General features: G+C 36.5%; 2 protein-coding genes across 4 annotated transcripts in view; one reads left to right on the top strand and one right to left on the bottom strand.

The window, feature by feature from the left end:
- The window catches only part of LOC134655684 (bifunctional glutamate/proline--tRNA ligase), an 82,051-nt gene that overhangs the window by 1,904 nt on the left and 64,755 nt on the right, over positions 1-15,392 (top strand). The window lies entirely within an intron of this gene.
- Positions 910-8,230, bottom strand: LOC134655681 (protein PF3D7_1417600-like). 2 transcript variants are annotated; one of them, XM_063511124.1, is made up of 5 exons: positions 6,190-8,230; positions 4,410-6,101; positions 3,467-3,744; positions 1,749-2,113; positions 910-1,237 (listed from the first exon to the last, which is right to left on the bottom strand). In XM_063511124.1, exons 1-5 carry the CDS (start codon positions 8,196-8,198, stop codon positions 1,001-1,003), a joined length of 4,581 nt encoding a protein of 1,526 aa, XP_063367194.1. In that variant the 5' UTR covers positions 8,199-8,230; the 3' UTR covers positions 910-1,000. The 2 variants fall into 2 exon arrangements, with proteins under 2 accessions (XP_063367194.1, XP_063367195.1); XM_063511125.1 differs by having other exon boundaries at positions 6,211-8,230.

Below are 15,392 nucleotides of genomic sequence, written 5' to 3'. Positions count from 1 at the left end.
ATGGTGTGCGAGTGTGGGTGTGTTTGTTTGTATGTGTGTGTGTGTGTGTGTGTGTGTGTGTGTGTGTGTGTGTGTGTGTACGTGTATGAGCTGCAGAGGCGCGGCTTCTTCCGCGCACACACAGCGCGCCGCGCCGCTCGTGCTGATGCACGTGCCCGACGGACACACTAAGATGCCAGGACAGGTGAGTTCTATTCATTTCAAGTGTGTTGAAAAACGTATGAAACTAGTGTCCGAAACATGTTTTTTTGCCGAAACCAAAACTTTACTTGTTAAAATCGTTGAAAAAATGTCATAAACCGCTTTTATACACATATTAACCTTTTCGACACCGCCAACTGAAATTGAACTTTATATGCAGCTAGGTCTATGTTGCTCTGTGGTCTATGACCGATTAATCCGTCTTTGGCGTTGGACCTGCGGTGCGTATATATCGATCATTGGCGTCCAAAAGGTTAAGACTGCGTCGACCGTCCAGTGGCGCCCTCAGGGAATTGTGTTTTCTAATAAACCAATTCATTGACGTATCTCTCGCAGGCAAATTGTAGGAATCCGCCGTTTACAAACGGCGTCGTCAATTTACAAACGGCTTCACGTTTGTCAATTGCCGAAGGCAAATTGTTAGTGCGCTCAATAGTGTCAACGTAAACGTGATGGTTGTCTGAATGGCCACGATCTTTTATACCACACCACTATCCTCGCGCGCATTTTAACCGTGGTCCCACTGCTTTTAGCCACAGTGGGTATTTTTTTACCCGTTGTCCCACCGTTCTAAACAGTGCTCGCCAGTGGGTCTTGTAAGAAAAAATAAGGCGTGGTCGAACTCCCTAAAGCGATTTACGTAATAGATGAATGGTGCCTTGGTTGATTAACTTTGTATAGGTATTGTAGAAAATAAAACAAGACAAATAGAAAACTTAAAATGTACTCTTCACATAACAAAATTAAACAAATTAAACGTAAACATTATCCTAAAATCTCCTCTTAACTAATCAACACATCAACAGTCATCAAACGACTCGTAAATAAAAGGGTTCGCAAACACGAATTCAATAGCGATCCTGCACCGCGGATGCATAACTAACATATTTTGAAGTAGGTCCAAAAACGCACGGAGTTTCCTCTTGTCCTCTCGCTTGCTCGCTGCGTCTCTCTCTTTCCCCCAATCGGAGGTGTAGACTTGGAATAGGGTGGAATTCAGTCTTCCGTTGAATTCGATCTCGTTTATTATGATTTTCTGTAAAAAAAACGTGTGTTATTTTATTTGTCATCTAAACATATTCACAGTCCAGTGATACGACACTGAGCGCCATTTGCACCATCCCACTAACCCGGGGTTACCCGGTTGAACCGTTAACCCATTGTCAAATTGTACTGGTGACCATGGTAGCTCCAGGTTTAACCGGTTAATCCCGGGTTAGTTAATGGTGCAAGTGGCCCTAAGATACGACAAACACTCCTAAACAAACCTAATCAAGAGATATTTTTTAATCGGCCTTTCTTTGAATTCTCGTTAAATTTGTCAACTAAAGATTTAGCTGACGTTTCACGATTTTTCTGAAATTCACATGTCTTAAACAGTCAATAACTCTTTGGTTAAAAGTGTAGGTAGTAAAACTCTGGCCACGTTAACTTTGCACAAACTTGGCAGTAAGTATAGGTACATAATATATCTCTATAATCTTTATACTTGGCATGAAAACTTAGTGGGGTCCGACTAAATAAAAGTGCGTTAAAAAAATGCATACCTCTTTACTCCCAACTATTTTCATAAACGCCGTACCCTTAAAATGTGCATTCCTAAATTTAGACTCCATCAGCATTTGCATAGGTATAGCACCGAGCGAGCACAACTGCTGATACAGTATGTTATTATTATAAAACCCAGGAAACAGTTTCCTATTGGTCGCCATTTCGTACATCACTAGCGCTGTCGACCACACGTCTATACCGTACCCGGCTGGATAGCCTAGTATGAGCTCGGGTGCCCTGTAGTTGACAGTGCCGGTCTTTGGTAAAAGGTTGCTGTCTTCGAGGTAGGTCGCTTGGTCGAAACCGCAGAGTTTAATTCGGGTTTGGGATGAGTTGATGAGGATGTGGCTTGGTTTTATATCTGCAAACGATAAATAGAAATAACATCAGAAATTATTATTTTTAAGAGTAAAGGGGACGAGCGCGTCTCTGTAGCCGTACAAACATAGCCCCATTTTCATTTCTGGTTATTGACATTGAAAATATTTTTATGGTGTATATGAACCATAGCCATGCCCCTACTTTTTAACTTTTTTTTAATTTTGTAAGTATTCGGAGCGAAAATAAATTCCATATCTTTTTTAAATTAAAAATCAAATTGTTGTTAAATATTTCCAATAATGTTATTATCCAGGAGAATGAGGACTACTTTTGTATAATAGAAAGGCGATTCGCGCGGTCGTCTTTCGTCTTACTTAAGTTCATGTTTTTATTGCCGACTGTACAGGCAATATTAAATGACCAAATGTCTATGAAACACATTGTTAGACATATGTTCTATGAAAAAGCGAAACCCATAATTCTATTTTTAGCTCCTGACCTCATTGCCAGGCAAATAGCAAACTAACGACAAAGTGAAGTGCGTAACTATTATTTTGGGTGAACTGAGCACAATCAGGACATTATAACGTCCCCTGATACACATTATAATTATTGGAAACTAAACTTTAATATTTATTAATTAAGATTGAATCTCAAATAATCATAAATTTTGAGATGTGACCGTATAGCAAGGGGACAATAAGCTAGAAAGTACTTTACACACACTGTAAACTTGAAACTTAAAGCAAACGTATTGACGACATACTTCGTAGTTTGTACAGCCATGTACACACGCACATACATAAATAAGAGGTAGGTGAAGAAGAAGAAAAATCACTCCCATACAATCGAAGTTACGCTCACGTAAAAAAAATCCCAGAAAAAAAGTAAAATATCGAATCTATAAAACCTTAAAACTTCTCGCATCGAATGATGGTCTCTATGACAGTTCATTTTTATATGGAGTAGCTGTCATGTAAAATATTTATAGACATTTTTGACAAATTTAGCACATTAATTTATTTATGATGTTTTCATTTAAGTGACAAAAACATGGGTGAAAACTTGGAGGATATAATCAAACGGAGACGCCATGTCTGTAATTTTCTGTACAAAACAGTCTGCCGATTTTTGCGGGGGAGGGGAACGTCAAATGTATGCGTAACGTAAAAATAGCCATGTCAGATAAACGTCAGTCCATACATTGTGTGTGACCGTTGGCCGCCTATTCTCGACAGAGGGGAAAGCCTGTCAATGGCTACTCCGTTTAGTTGTATCCTCCAAGGGTGAAAATCATATTTTTTCTACCAAGACTTCACGGAACTGTCATAGGGACCATCATACAACGCGAGGGCCATAGACAATACCAAACTAAAGGTAAACGCATAGGTACCTGAATGTATGATGTTATTGTTCCTCAATATAGTAACAGCGGAGACCAGCTGGCCGCTCAAAATCTGCACATGATCAATGTGGAAACTCCGCTTGTTCTCAACAAAGGCTTGCTGGAGATTCATGGGATAGTATTCCATTAAGTAACACCACAGCCCTGACACCACAAATCCGGTGATCAGACGGACACAGTTGAGGTTGTTCTCTGGAACGCCGTTTTGTAGTTCCATCATCATATTTTGTTTCTGAAGGCCTACGTTGTAGCCGTCGAATTGTTTCCTGAAAGAATTTACACAATGTAAGCTTAAAAAAAATGATAATGTTTACAAAGTTCACAATGAAAAGGAAAGACCGAAAAAAACATGTCTATGAACGTATGAACCACCGCTAGAAAACTTGGTTCACCCTTTAAAGAACTACGCTGTCACAGACAGACACACATAGGCCCGAGATACACTTGTAAGTTTTACTTACGTAAGTAGAGACAAAGCTATTTATTAGAATAAGATAACGATATTCATCTCTCATTCTGTAGTAAGGCTGTGTCCCTACTTACGTAAGTAAAACTTACAAGTGTATCTTGGGTCATATACACAATCATTGCGGTTAAACTTACAAGACCACTTTTTTCTCTCATTCTGTAGTAAGGCTGTGTCCCTACTTACGTAAGTAAAACTTACAAGTGTATCTTGGGCCATATACACAATCATTGCGGTTAAACTTACAAGACCACTTTTTGCGTCGTAAAAGTAAGAAATATTTTTGCAAATAAATTAAACATTTAGGGTCCCAGGTAAATTGGTTTTCAATACGTCTGCTGTGGAATGTCCAATTTAGCTAGAACCCTAAATGGCAAACAATGAAGGAGCATGATTGTACCAATACTTTTGGAGCTTCCAGCAAAGTTATAACTGAAATACTTGAAAGAAAGTTAATGTACTCACTTCAATGTTTTTATGGCGTAGTCCTGTTTGCAAGAATCTTTGCAACGATATATTTTGGAGAACCTTCCATCGTGTCGTATTACGTCTGTAACTGTGCATTTTTGTCCCAAAAACCAAAACAACTTTGATTCCAGTGTTTGTACAAACTTGTTATTGGCTATACAGCGGCTTCTTTCAACTCCGTTGTTTTCACTTTCTTGGACAACTTCGTCTTTTTCTTTATTGCGAGCCTTTGCATCAGCTTTTGAGCTAACATTCTGCGTTTTTATATTTATTGAAACTGTATTTGGTGTAGATTTTTCGGGAATATCGTCCTTTCCTGTTGGTTTTTTACATGGAGGCTCATCAGATGGGTTTGTATTAGATTTACCGGCTCCTTTATCTGCATCCTGTAAATTATCTTTCTTGTCTTTGCTATTATGTATATCTGTGTTTGCTGTTCCAGGTTGTGTTTTATTTGTTACATTATCTTGGATTAATGTTTTTTCACTTTCCGACTGAATTTCAGCATTAGTATTGGCTTTAATTTCGATGGAAGTATCTTTCAGTGCCGTTTTGTTAGGCTCGCTTTGTTCAACCATAATTATATTTTCACTATAAGCGTTCTGATTACTTTCATTTAACTGGCTAGTATCAATACTTTCTTCAATGTCGTAGTCTGTGTCTAATATTAATACTGAGTCTGAATTTACGCCCGTAGGTTTAATAATGATTACTTCATCTGATTTCACTGGGCAAGTTTCCTTAGCAGACTGCAAGTCTTCTTCATTTGTGTCTAATATTAAGGTTGATTCAGAGTTTTCTTCAGCAGGTTCTATAATTACTACTTCATCTTTTTTATCTGGCGAAATTAACTTGCTAGGCTGTACGTTTTCTGCATTTTCGTCTTTGGTCGTCTGTTTGTTTTTCACTTCCGTTTCATTTTCGCTGTCTGAATCATCAATTAAAATAACTTCAGGATCTGGTTTAATGCACGTCAATATTTCAGTGGTATTATGGTCAGAAGTCATGACTGTCTCCATTTGTTTAATCTTAGTTTTGTAAGGCGTATTCGAATACTTCGTTACCGTCGACGACATTTCAACTTTAGAAGGTTTTAAATTATTTTCATCGGTTTTATCGTTCATAGAGGCAATAAAGGATTTAATCGCATTCATTTCTAAACTATCATCTACACTATTATCTTGAAGAGCATCTATAAGATCGTTGTGATCAGAGTAAATATTACTATCGGAATTCGACATTGCCACAGGTATTTCAGAAGATGTTAGATGTTGTTTATAATTTTTATTATCTTTTATGATTTCTGAATAGTCCATTTTGTTCACTAACAGCAAACCGTTATCTATATGTGTTTTCTCAACTCCTTCAGAATTATTCTCTAGCATTGTAATGAAATTGTTGTTATCGTTTATTTCTATATCAACATTTGCTTTCATATTCATCGCGGTAGATTCTTGAGTTTTATTAATTGGTATATTGCTATTGCGATCAGAGTCAGTACAATTCTCAGAACTCATCTTTACCGTAGGTACTTCCGAAGATAGATCCTGTATGTTATTGTCTTGAGAATTGTAATTCTGGAATATATCCGTTTTATTTTTAGTTCTGGCGCTTTGTTTTGTACTTATATTATCTAACCCTGTGCTTATATTAGACTTAATTGTGTTTTGGGTTTCTTCACAGCAGGCACTGTAATCAATAAAAACAACCATTAAAATAATAAAATAAAATATAGAACATTTGGGTAATTTACAGTTTTAGACATTAACAAACCAACCTATTTTTATCGACTGTTGACTGCAATGCGGGTTCTTTGCGATATTCTGTTTTATTTTCAGCAAACTCATCATTACACATACTTTCATTTGTATTAAATACCGCACTTTCTTTATTAGTCATAGCTTCTGTTATCGTATTGTTGTTTGTTATAATGTGTTGTGCGTTGACATCAACAACGGCTTCTTCCTCATTCATTTTTCTAGTACAGTCTTTACACTCATTTAGACTTTCAGCTATTTCATCTACATTGAAGTCATCAAGGAAACTAAGGTCCATATTTTCCACCGTCTCGACGCTTGTCTCAACCTCACCTTTGGTAGATTCTTCATCAGTTGAATCTCCATGGCCAAATACAATATTTATTTCTAGCTTAATTTTTTTACGTTTTTTATCTTTAGGTGACGATTGCTTACGCGCCAACTTCTTTACCGGTGACTTTTTTATTGTGGGTTTTTCTTCATTGTCGTCTTCCGCATTAAATGATATAATCAAATTTTCCTCGGGCACAAATCGGTCTCCGTTTGGTACTGTGGCAAACTTATCTTTCTTATGAATATGGTTCCAGTTACAGTCTTCTTTTCGATAATCGATTTTAGGATATTTACGCTTAAGTTTTGTTCTTAAATCAACGTCTGAACCTCTTTGCACATGTTTTTCTGAATTTTGACAGTGATAATTAATTTTTTTGCCCGACGTTTTTTCATAATGCGAGTGACAGTAGCCCGATTCTTTATGGTAAAACTTTTCAGAATTATGAGATTGACGGTCTGTATTTATTCGGGAAACGACGCTTTTGACCGGGGAGATACTTTTACTTAATTTTTTTTCGTGGACAGATTTACACGTGTTCATTTTGGCTGTGTTAGTATCCGGCGAAGACAATTTAATTTTTTTAGTCTTACTTCCCGAATATTCACCTTGACTCGTTATTTTTTCTATGGCACGTTTCTTTTTTAGGTTATCATCAATATCTTCCTTTGTTAAAAGAGTTCGCGGCAAATGCGTTTCTTTGTTACTTACTACCTTGTCCTTAGGTTTTTTGGATATTTTTAGGATTTCTTGGCTTCGATTGTCTTTCGATTTAGTATGTTTTTCTAATTTGCTGACTTTTTTAGATATATCTGAAATATGTTCTTTTTTTGTTTTAAGTTTAGTAGAAAAGGTAGGCTCTTTTTTATTCTTTAATTTATACATATCTTTAATAGCTTTAATATGAGCAATAATAGCTTCATTTGTTTCAGGAGTTATATTTTCGTTTGTGTTTCTGGATGGCCCCTGCCCATCTTTATAATCCCTTGGCCTAGTTGTTTCTTTGATTGCTTTGCGCTGTTTAATTACCTTTTCATACTTTGGTTGATCGTTTTCTTTATTGTTTACCGGTTGACTTTGATGATTTTCTTTATATTCAGGTGGCATTCGTTCATCACATTTTGTTGTATATTGTTTATCAATGTGCTGAACTGTAACTTTCTTTTTCAGCTGTTTTATTTCAATACCATTATTGACATGTTCGGTATTTTTGTTCATCTTTACCTGAGCTTTGTCTTGGTTATTTTTGTACTGGCTATTATTCAAATCATGTTTTAATTGATTTGGCTTTTTATTCTTATTTTGGTCAGCAATTTCTTTGGTCGTTGCTGTATTAGGGGTCGCAGTTTTATTATGGTTTGTTTTAATGACCTTGTTATTATTTTTTGATGGTGAAATGAATGCCTGTTTTTTCAATATAATGCTGTTTTGTATACAAATGCTATTGTTAATATTTGGCCTACCAGTTTCATTGTCTGTTACTGGATGAATTGAAGGTTTATTGTATTTTGATTGCATGGGTATCTTGTAATTTTTTGGCAAAGACGGTTCTTTTCGTACATTGGTAGTACATGTTGATGTAATATTGTTTGTGTTACAATTTGGCTTACTAGTTTCTTTGGCCATGGTGGGTTGTGGTACAGGTTTTGGTTTTATAAGATTGATGTTGATCTTTGGTTGAGAAGTTTTTTTCTGCATTGTTTCCTGAGCTGATTCTGTTGTAGTTTCTTGTTGATGTCTGTTTCCTGGCACGGTTTCCGTATGTGTGAGAAGGGACGTTGGTTTTGACGCCAAGGAATAAATCTGTCGAAAAAAAGGGAATTATGTAATGGTGAATGAGAAACATTTCATAGATGAATTCAATAAATTGTCTACATTTTTCTACACTGTCATGGCAGGTTTATATAAAGATTATAAAGTTGTATTTCATAAAGAACTTATGGGAGTCCAGGGAGGAGGAGCAGAGTAAACAGCGGTATGATCAGTTAAATATTGAACTTTCGCCCCTTGCCATAAGAGCGGCTTTCAAGGTTACCCCGATAAAAACGTATGGGGAAAAAATCAATCCAGTTATGGGAGTTCAGACAGTCTGTGAGCTGAGAAGATTTCTAGGCATGTAAAATTTTTACCGTGCCTGCAGCATGTCCCATAAACTATTATGGGTATAATTCTACTTGTTTCACTTTGTGTAAGTAAAATATACCGAATTCAAACAGTTTAAAGAATGAATATTTACAAGCTATACGTTCTAATACGTTTTTTATTTGTTAGTTATGTTAACATCATCATAACATAGGTGTCTTTTTAAATACAACACTTATAAAATAAATATTACTTATGTATCTGATAGATAACAGTCAACATGACTTGTTTTATTTTTATTGACTGACTTTTTCACTATAGACTTTTGATGCTATAAGCATGTAATATCTGGGAGATCGAGCTTTGCTCGGTAAACATATAAAAACTCAAAAATGAGCGTTTCCCCAGAGTTAAGACCTAGCTAGATCGATTTATTGCTTCCGAAAACCCCCTTATACCAAATTTCATTGAAATCGATAGAGCCGTTTCCGAGATCGCCGAAATATATATGTATAAATAAATAAATAAACAAACAAGAATTGCTCGATTAAAGGTATAAGATAAGATAATCAATTAATCAATAATCATCAACAAATTTATCTTAGCTTGCTTAAATTATTTGCACTAATGTTATTTTGCTGACCACAGACAGTCGCAGATCACTCTGCTGCTAACTGTACAGTCGCCATCAGATATATCGGGGTGGCCAAGGTGCTCACAAATATCTGAACACTCCTCTATTGTCAAGGCGTTAATGTGCGTGTTCGTGCAGTCGACGTCTAAAATATGTTTACACTTTTGCACCTTACTCCTTTGTAATAAGGCGAAAAATGTAAACATAACTTGACTGTTACTACACCTATAAACGTATCGAGATGACGAATACTATGAAAAGTCACGTGACTTCCATACCACAGAACACGAGTATTAAAGAGGTAAACCTGACACCTGGAGTGGTATCCAAACTATATATCTGGGCCGAGAGCCTACCTATTTGAATACTGACAAATCTTATACATCCGGTCTGTGAAAAGGTAGTGGAGTGGAGGCCTGCCTGTGGCACTCTTACCAAAATGTTTGGAGACCCCTGCATTTCAAGGCGATCCAAGAATTTCATTTGGGTTTTAATATTTATATGATGTCAATGTGTGGCAGCGGGGTAAGTGTGGCTGGCTTTCACATTATTAAAATGTTTAACCCGAGTTCATACATTAGCCACCAAACGCAATAAGCACAGGCAGTAGTATGCTACCCTTACCCATATTGACCTTAGTTATTTTATTCTGAGAACTAACATGAATTTGAGTCTAGCCATATTTGTAAAAAAATTAAATTAATCATTATGTGTGTGGTTGGTACTCAGTAGACATACAAAACAAACATTCTTGCATTATAATTAATTAACCGAGTCTCGCAATTTCTTGCCTGCATCATTCATAAAGTGAAATTTCATACTTAATCAACACAGAATGGAGACTTTTCTTTCACAAAATATAAATTAAAAGAAATAGTACCATAAATATATAGAAGAGATGTTTTTTATTTCTTATTGTTACAACTATTCTCGTGGAGACCCAACTGAGGCTTTGCGGAGCCCTAGGGGTCCGTAGACACACTTTGAAAATGGCTGATTTATACCATAATTTGGTAATTTTATTCAATGGTCAGTAAACTGTTTTTCTTTTCTAGATCTTATTTTATTCTGCCCTCTGGGTTTATGGCCTCTTCTTTCCTAAAACTTTACCATACCAATAGTAGCACTTTCAATTCAGTTTGTATTAAGATTAATGAATTAAGTTGGTAGGTCATACAGTAGGCCACGTCTTCGCCTCAGCTAGTCTGTGGCCATGAGTAAGCCCATTTATAATAAAAAAAAAACAGTTAATTCACACTTGTATTGTAGTGCAGGTGATTTTCCGCAACTGGACGACTGGCGCCTATTTTGCGTGATGAGAGTACGGTAGTCTTGCCAGCCCAGCTCCTCAAGGAATCCTATCAAACCTGTGATGTTGAATAGGACCTCAGGGACATCTCTTGGAGATCCGAGAGGCATTGCCCTGTATGGAGCCACTCCGCTGCATTCCAGCACCACATGAGAGGCTGTCCTTTGTCTCCATGCATACTCGCCATCGCACACTTATCATTAACTAAGTGATCACAAACTTACTCTGTCAAACTTTGTTGAAGTCCCACCGATACTCTGAAGATAATTAGTCGCCCAACTTGTTGGTGACCTTTGAACTTTACGTACATCAATCAGCACATCATTATTTCTGCCACTGAAATTCAGTTTTGCACCAGATTTTCTTGCAAAAACACTAGTATGAGGAATGCTTGGAGTAGGAGCAGGATTAGGAGCATCACTTTCTTTGATTTTCTTAGGTGACGGCTCGTAGAACGTATCGATGTTATCAACAGGCACAATTACAAGATTTGGACTGTTCTCCTGAATAACGTAAGGCTTCTTCGACATTTTACACAGAAATATAAATAATAAGTCACGTTTGCGAGACGCTCGTTCATTTGTTACTCGATGTTCAAAAGTGCGATAAAATCAAAGAAGGTAGGTAAACAAATTCGTTCTGTCAGCAGAAAAAACAATTTCGCAGTCTGATTGAAAATGCTGAACATTTGACTTAAATTAGCAGTTTTCGTAAATAATACGCTTGCATTGGATATTGTCATGCATTGACATTCCATAATTCTTACATTTTAATTCAATAAAGTCGTTAAGAATATCAAAAATAGAACTAACATAGAAATGTTTACTTTAACAGTCATGAATGTCATGATAGATTTGAAATGAAATACGACTCGCGCACATTTTATAACCTTTCCAAAGCTAATTCCTTAGGTACTCTGTTTACGACCTTGAGATATAGGTAATTATCTAATTAATGTTTATATTACGAATATACTATAGTTGTATTTAACGTAAACTTCCACCCGACAAAAATCACTTAACAATATTTGAATGGTCGCTCCCGATAAGTTTTTCTTGTTTTGATCCTACTTGACATTGACTTGACATAGTTTGTGTTGCCAGGTCTCTTATGCAATTCCCTCAACTTTTTCAGCAGTATTAGTTACATAAACCTTGTTAGGGTTCCGTACCCAAAGGGTAAAAACGGGACCCTATTACTAAGACTCCGCTGTCCGTCCGTCCGTCCATCCGTCCGTCTGTCACCAGGCTGTATCTCACGAACCGTGATAGCTAGACAGTTGAAATCTTCACAGATGATGTATTTCTGTTGCCGCTATAACAACAAATACTAAAAACAGAATAAAATAAAGATTTAAGTGGGGCTCCCATACAACAAACGTGATTTTTGACCGAAGTTAAGCAACGTCGGGCGCGGTCAGTACTTGGATGGGTGACCGTTTTTTTGCTTGTTTTGCTCTATTTTTTGTTGATGGTGCGGAACCCTTCGAGCGCGAGTCCAACTCGAACTTGGCCGGTTTTTTTTTATATCCCAGATAAATATTAAAATCACAGTTCGATTGTCCCATTTGTCAAAGTAAAAGTATGTCTGTCGTTAGAAAATAAAAGCCATTTTTTTTCTAAAATGACACAATAATCCGATTGTGCAGAAATTTGGCCAATAGAATTTTCATTTTGGTATTTGGGATATAAAACATAGCTCGTTGACATTTGGCTCGAATTTGTCAGTCGTCGATCATAGCACGAACGAGGGTATGGACTTAATCTGGGATTAACCATTAATTAGTATAAACTTATTTTAGGTCCACTTGCACCATCCCACTTACGCGGGCTTAAGCGGTTAAATTGTACTGGTAACCATGGCAACGCCAGGTTTAACCGGTTAAGCCCGGGTTAGTGAATGGTGCAAGTGGCCCTTACCAACTTGACATAGTTGCTAGAGTTAGGCCAAGCTAAGTTGGCAGTGATTTTGATAGCCCAGTATGTGCAATGTGCAAGTGTTTATTTAAACGTTATCATTTCATAGAAGTATGACATTTAAAATAACACTTGCAAAATCTAGGCTAACAGAATCGCTGCCAATTTAGCTTGGACTAACTTATTATACGGACAATAGGTAAATAAAATTGAGCCGCATAGTAATTTAAAAATTAGTGTAGGTACCTACAGCTGGCCTGATAATAAGCGACCACTTAGCGCTTATGGAGTTATGGACGTTGTTGCCCCTTTAATATCTATGAGTTCTATGACTACATTGAACTATACATATTGTTAAGTTTACGTTTTATACTTTTGATACATTTTCACATTTATATTGAATCGAAAATTTTAAAAGTCGCCATGATAAGATATTATACATAAGGAGGTAAAAATATGCTTCGCAAATGCCATGTCACAAACTTTGGTTCAGGGGGCCAACCGCGAAAACCGAAATTCGCAAATTGCTAGGATTAGGATTTTACTCTCATTAAGACGTAATTAGAGAGACAGAGAAAAATGCCCGCAATTGACGAACTTAGATTTTCGCGGTTATAGCCCTGTATATTAAATATTAGCTAGATCTATTTGCTTGTAAAAAATACTCACCATCACAATACAATGATTAGAGCTTGTTGTGTTCAAAACGCGAAAGTTTAAATATTACAATGCTTAGAGCTTTCAGTTTTTAACCAGAATAGTATGACACTTTAATTCGCATTTTCACACACGAAACATTAAGGTTATTTAAATAAGGTTTAAAAAGATTGAATAATTAGTTTTTGCCCCATTGACCGCACAAGGGAGCGTTAAATGACTGAAGAACGACTGATTTCGGCGTTGTAATGTCACAAGTAGTCATAACAATGATTTTGCAACACCCAAATGCTCAAGAGAACCGGGCGAAGCGCGTTCACGGATTACGTGTAATTGTTTCGGATAATAAGGTCACGTTACACTGGTACAATCCAGAACAATTTGCCTGCGCTCGCTCAAGCAATAGGCATATCGATTGTGTGGATGGTGGGGACAAAAAAAGGTTAGTCAGGTAACGTCACCCCGATTTCGATAACATTTCTCCGTTGAAAACACTTACTACTTATTGCTGGTAGCTTGACTTTTGGTTTCATAACCTTGAAAAAAAAACTTTTTAACAAAATATTTTTAAATTCCATCACTTTATTTTATAATCTTCATCAGCTTTACAAATGCTTTCAGACAAAAAATGTACGAGCTTTTATAATTTATTTATTTATTCATCAAGTAGGTAACACAGCATTACAGTATAAAACCTAAAACTACAAAATATAAAAGAAAAGATACAAAAAAAAATAACAATATTCATAAAAATGAAATTAACTAAACATTCGATTTGGGCGACGACGTAACAGCGTGGCTCCGTAGCGTCGTCTGAATCGGCGTAGGGTTCAGCAGGTTGCCCCGTAACCATGAAATATGTACCAAAATCACTAGAAGTGCGCGTGTGTCTTCAAGACTTCCCTCGATTTTTTCAGGATCCTTTACCAACTAGTAAGCATAGACTTTCAAACAAAATAAAATTGAAATCTGTCTAAGTCTCAAGTCAAGTCTAATTATTTTATTTTATTTATTGAATAATAACAAGTTACAGGCATGTTACTATTATTACAAGACCCATCGTGGGCAAAACCTTGAGGAGGCTTGTGTGCTGATGGGGAGTTCAAGAAAAAACATATATACATATATTTATCTTATAAAAACTAAAATTTTAGTGTAGTGTGTGGTTTCAAGGTCGGCAACGCGCATGTAACACCTCTGGAGTTGCAGGCGTCCTACGTCCATAGGCTACGGTGACTGCTTACCATCAGGCTGGGTATGCTTGTTTGCCACCGATGTGGTATAAAAAATAGAAGTCTCAAAGTAAATGGTGAACAATGGAACATACATTAAAAAAGATTCTGACTACTTCGTTTAAAAATGCATTCCCAGCTCACCCAGCATATTAAACCAAGGACCGGTATAAGTGTCATAAACAAAAAACAAAAATAAATAAGCGTATTAAGGTTCGATAAATCCGTTGCTGTAGTCAATATTTTCTTGACAAATATCTCACTGTGGTCTTTTGGGAAGACTACTACTAGACAGGGAGCTTAACATCAGTGGACATGGAGGAAAATCATAAGTAATATGATTGTAGCTAGTATCTAACCTACTTCACCTCTTTTGAAAACATAATACAGTTATAATGGTAACGAAGTTGGTCAAGCAGATCTCGACAGTAGAAAAAGGCGGCAAATTTAATAAATGTAGGCGCGAAGGGATATCGTGCCATAGAAAATTTGAATTTCGCGCCTTTTTTTACTGACAAGATTTGCTTGACCAGCTATAAAATATATTTCAAACGTTCCTACTAATCACTTCCACTTTAGTAGATAAAACAAACGTACTGAAATAATTAAGTTCGCGCCTAAATACCGTCGAAACCCTTGTAGAGGTCACTCTACAATACACTACAATATACTCTACAATTCAATGTTGTAATGTAAGTATTGTACCTAATAAGACCTGTACACCAACATGTGAGTAATAAAGATATTCTAGTCTAAAGAAAAATATCTAACGAAGATCAAATCTTTTAAAGCGAGTTTAACGTAATTTGCTGGCAACACTTTCAGTACCAAGAACTGTTCATTCACTTCGCTCGCCTTCGAAGTCCGAGCCCGCCCCTGTGGATACAGATAAGATAACAATACAAAAAAAAATGAGTTTGCATTGTACAATAATTTGCGCCACGTTTGCACATGGTAGGAAGGAAGGGATAAGTGCCTACTCGGAATAGTTTTCTATTGTTTTAATTTTTCGAAGGTCTCTTTTGTATTCTGACACCAGTGACACCGTTTGCGATGCTCTGT

The sequence above is a fragment of the Cydia amplana genome, chromosome 17 (genome assembly GCF_948474715.1).
Source record: "Cydia amplana chromosome 17, ilCydAmpl1.1, whole genome shotgun sequence".
In the NCBI taxonomy this organism is placed as follows: Eukaryota; Metazoa; Arthropoda; class Insecta; order Lepidoptera; family Tortricidae; genus Cydia; species Cydia amplana.
Note: the sequence above shows the minus strand (reverse complement) of the source record. Positions and strands in the feature narration are given on the sequence as shown.

Bases quoted from the DNA above. Each gene is read 5' to 3' on its own strand.
- LOC134655681 (XM_063511124.1), bottom strand. From the start codon at position 8,198: ATGCAGAAAAAAACTTCTCAACCAAAGATCAACATCAATCTTATAAAA. The intron at 6,102-6,189 runs GTTGGTTTGTTA...TATTGATTACAG, and splicing joins TCAACAGTCGATAAAAATAG to TGCCTGCTGTGAAGAAACCC. The intron at 3,745-4,409 runs GTGAGTACATTA...AAATTCTTTCAG, and splicing joins TACGCCATAAAAACATTGAA to GAAACAATTCGACGGCTACA.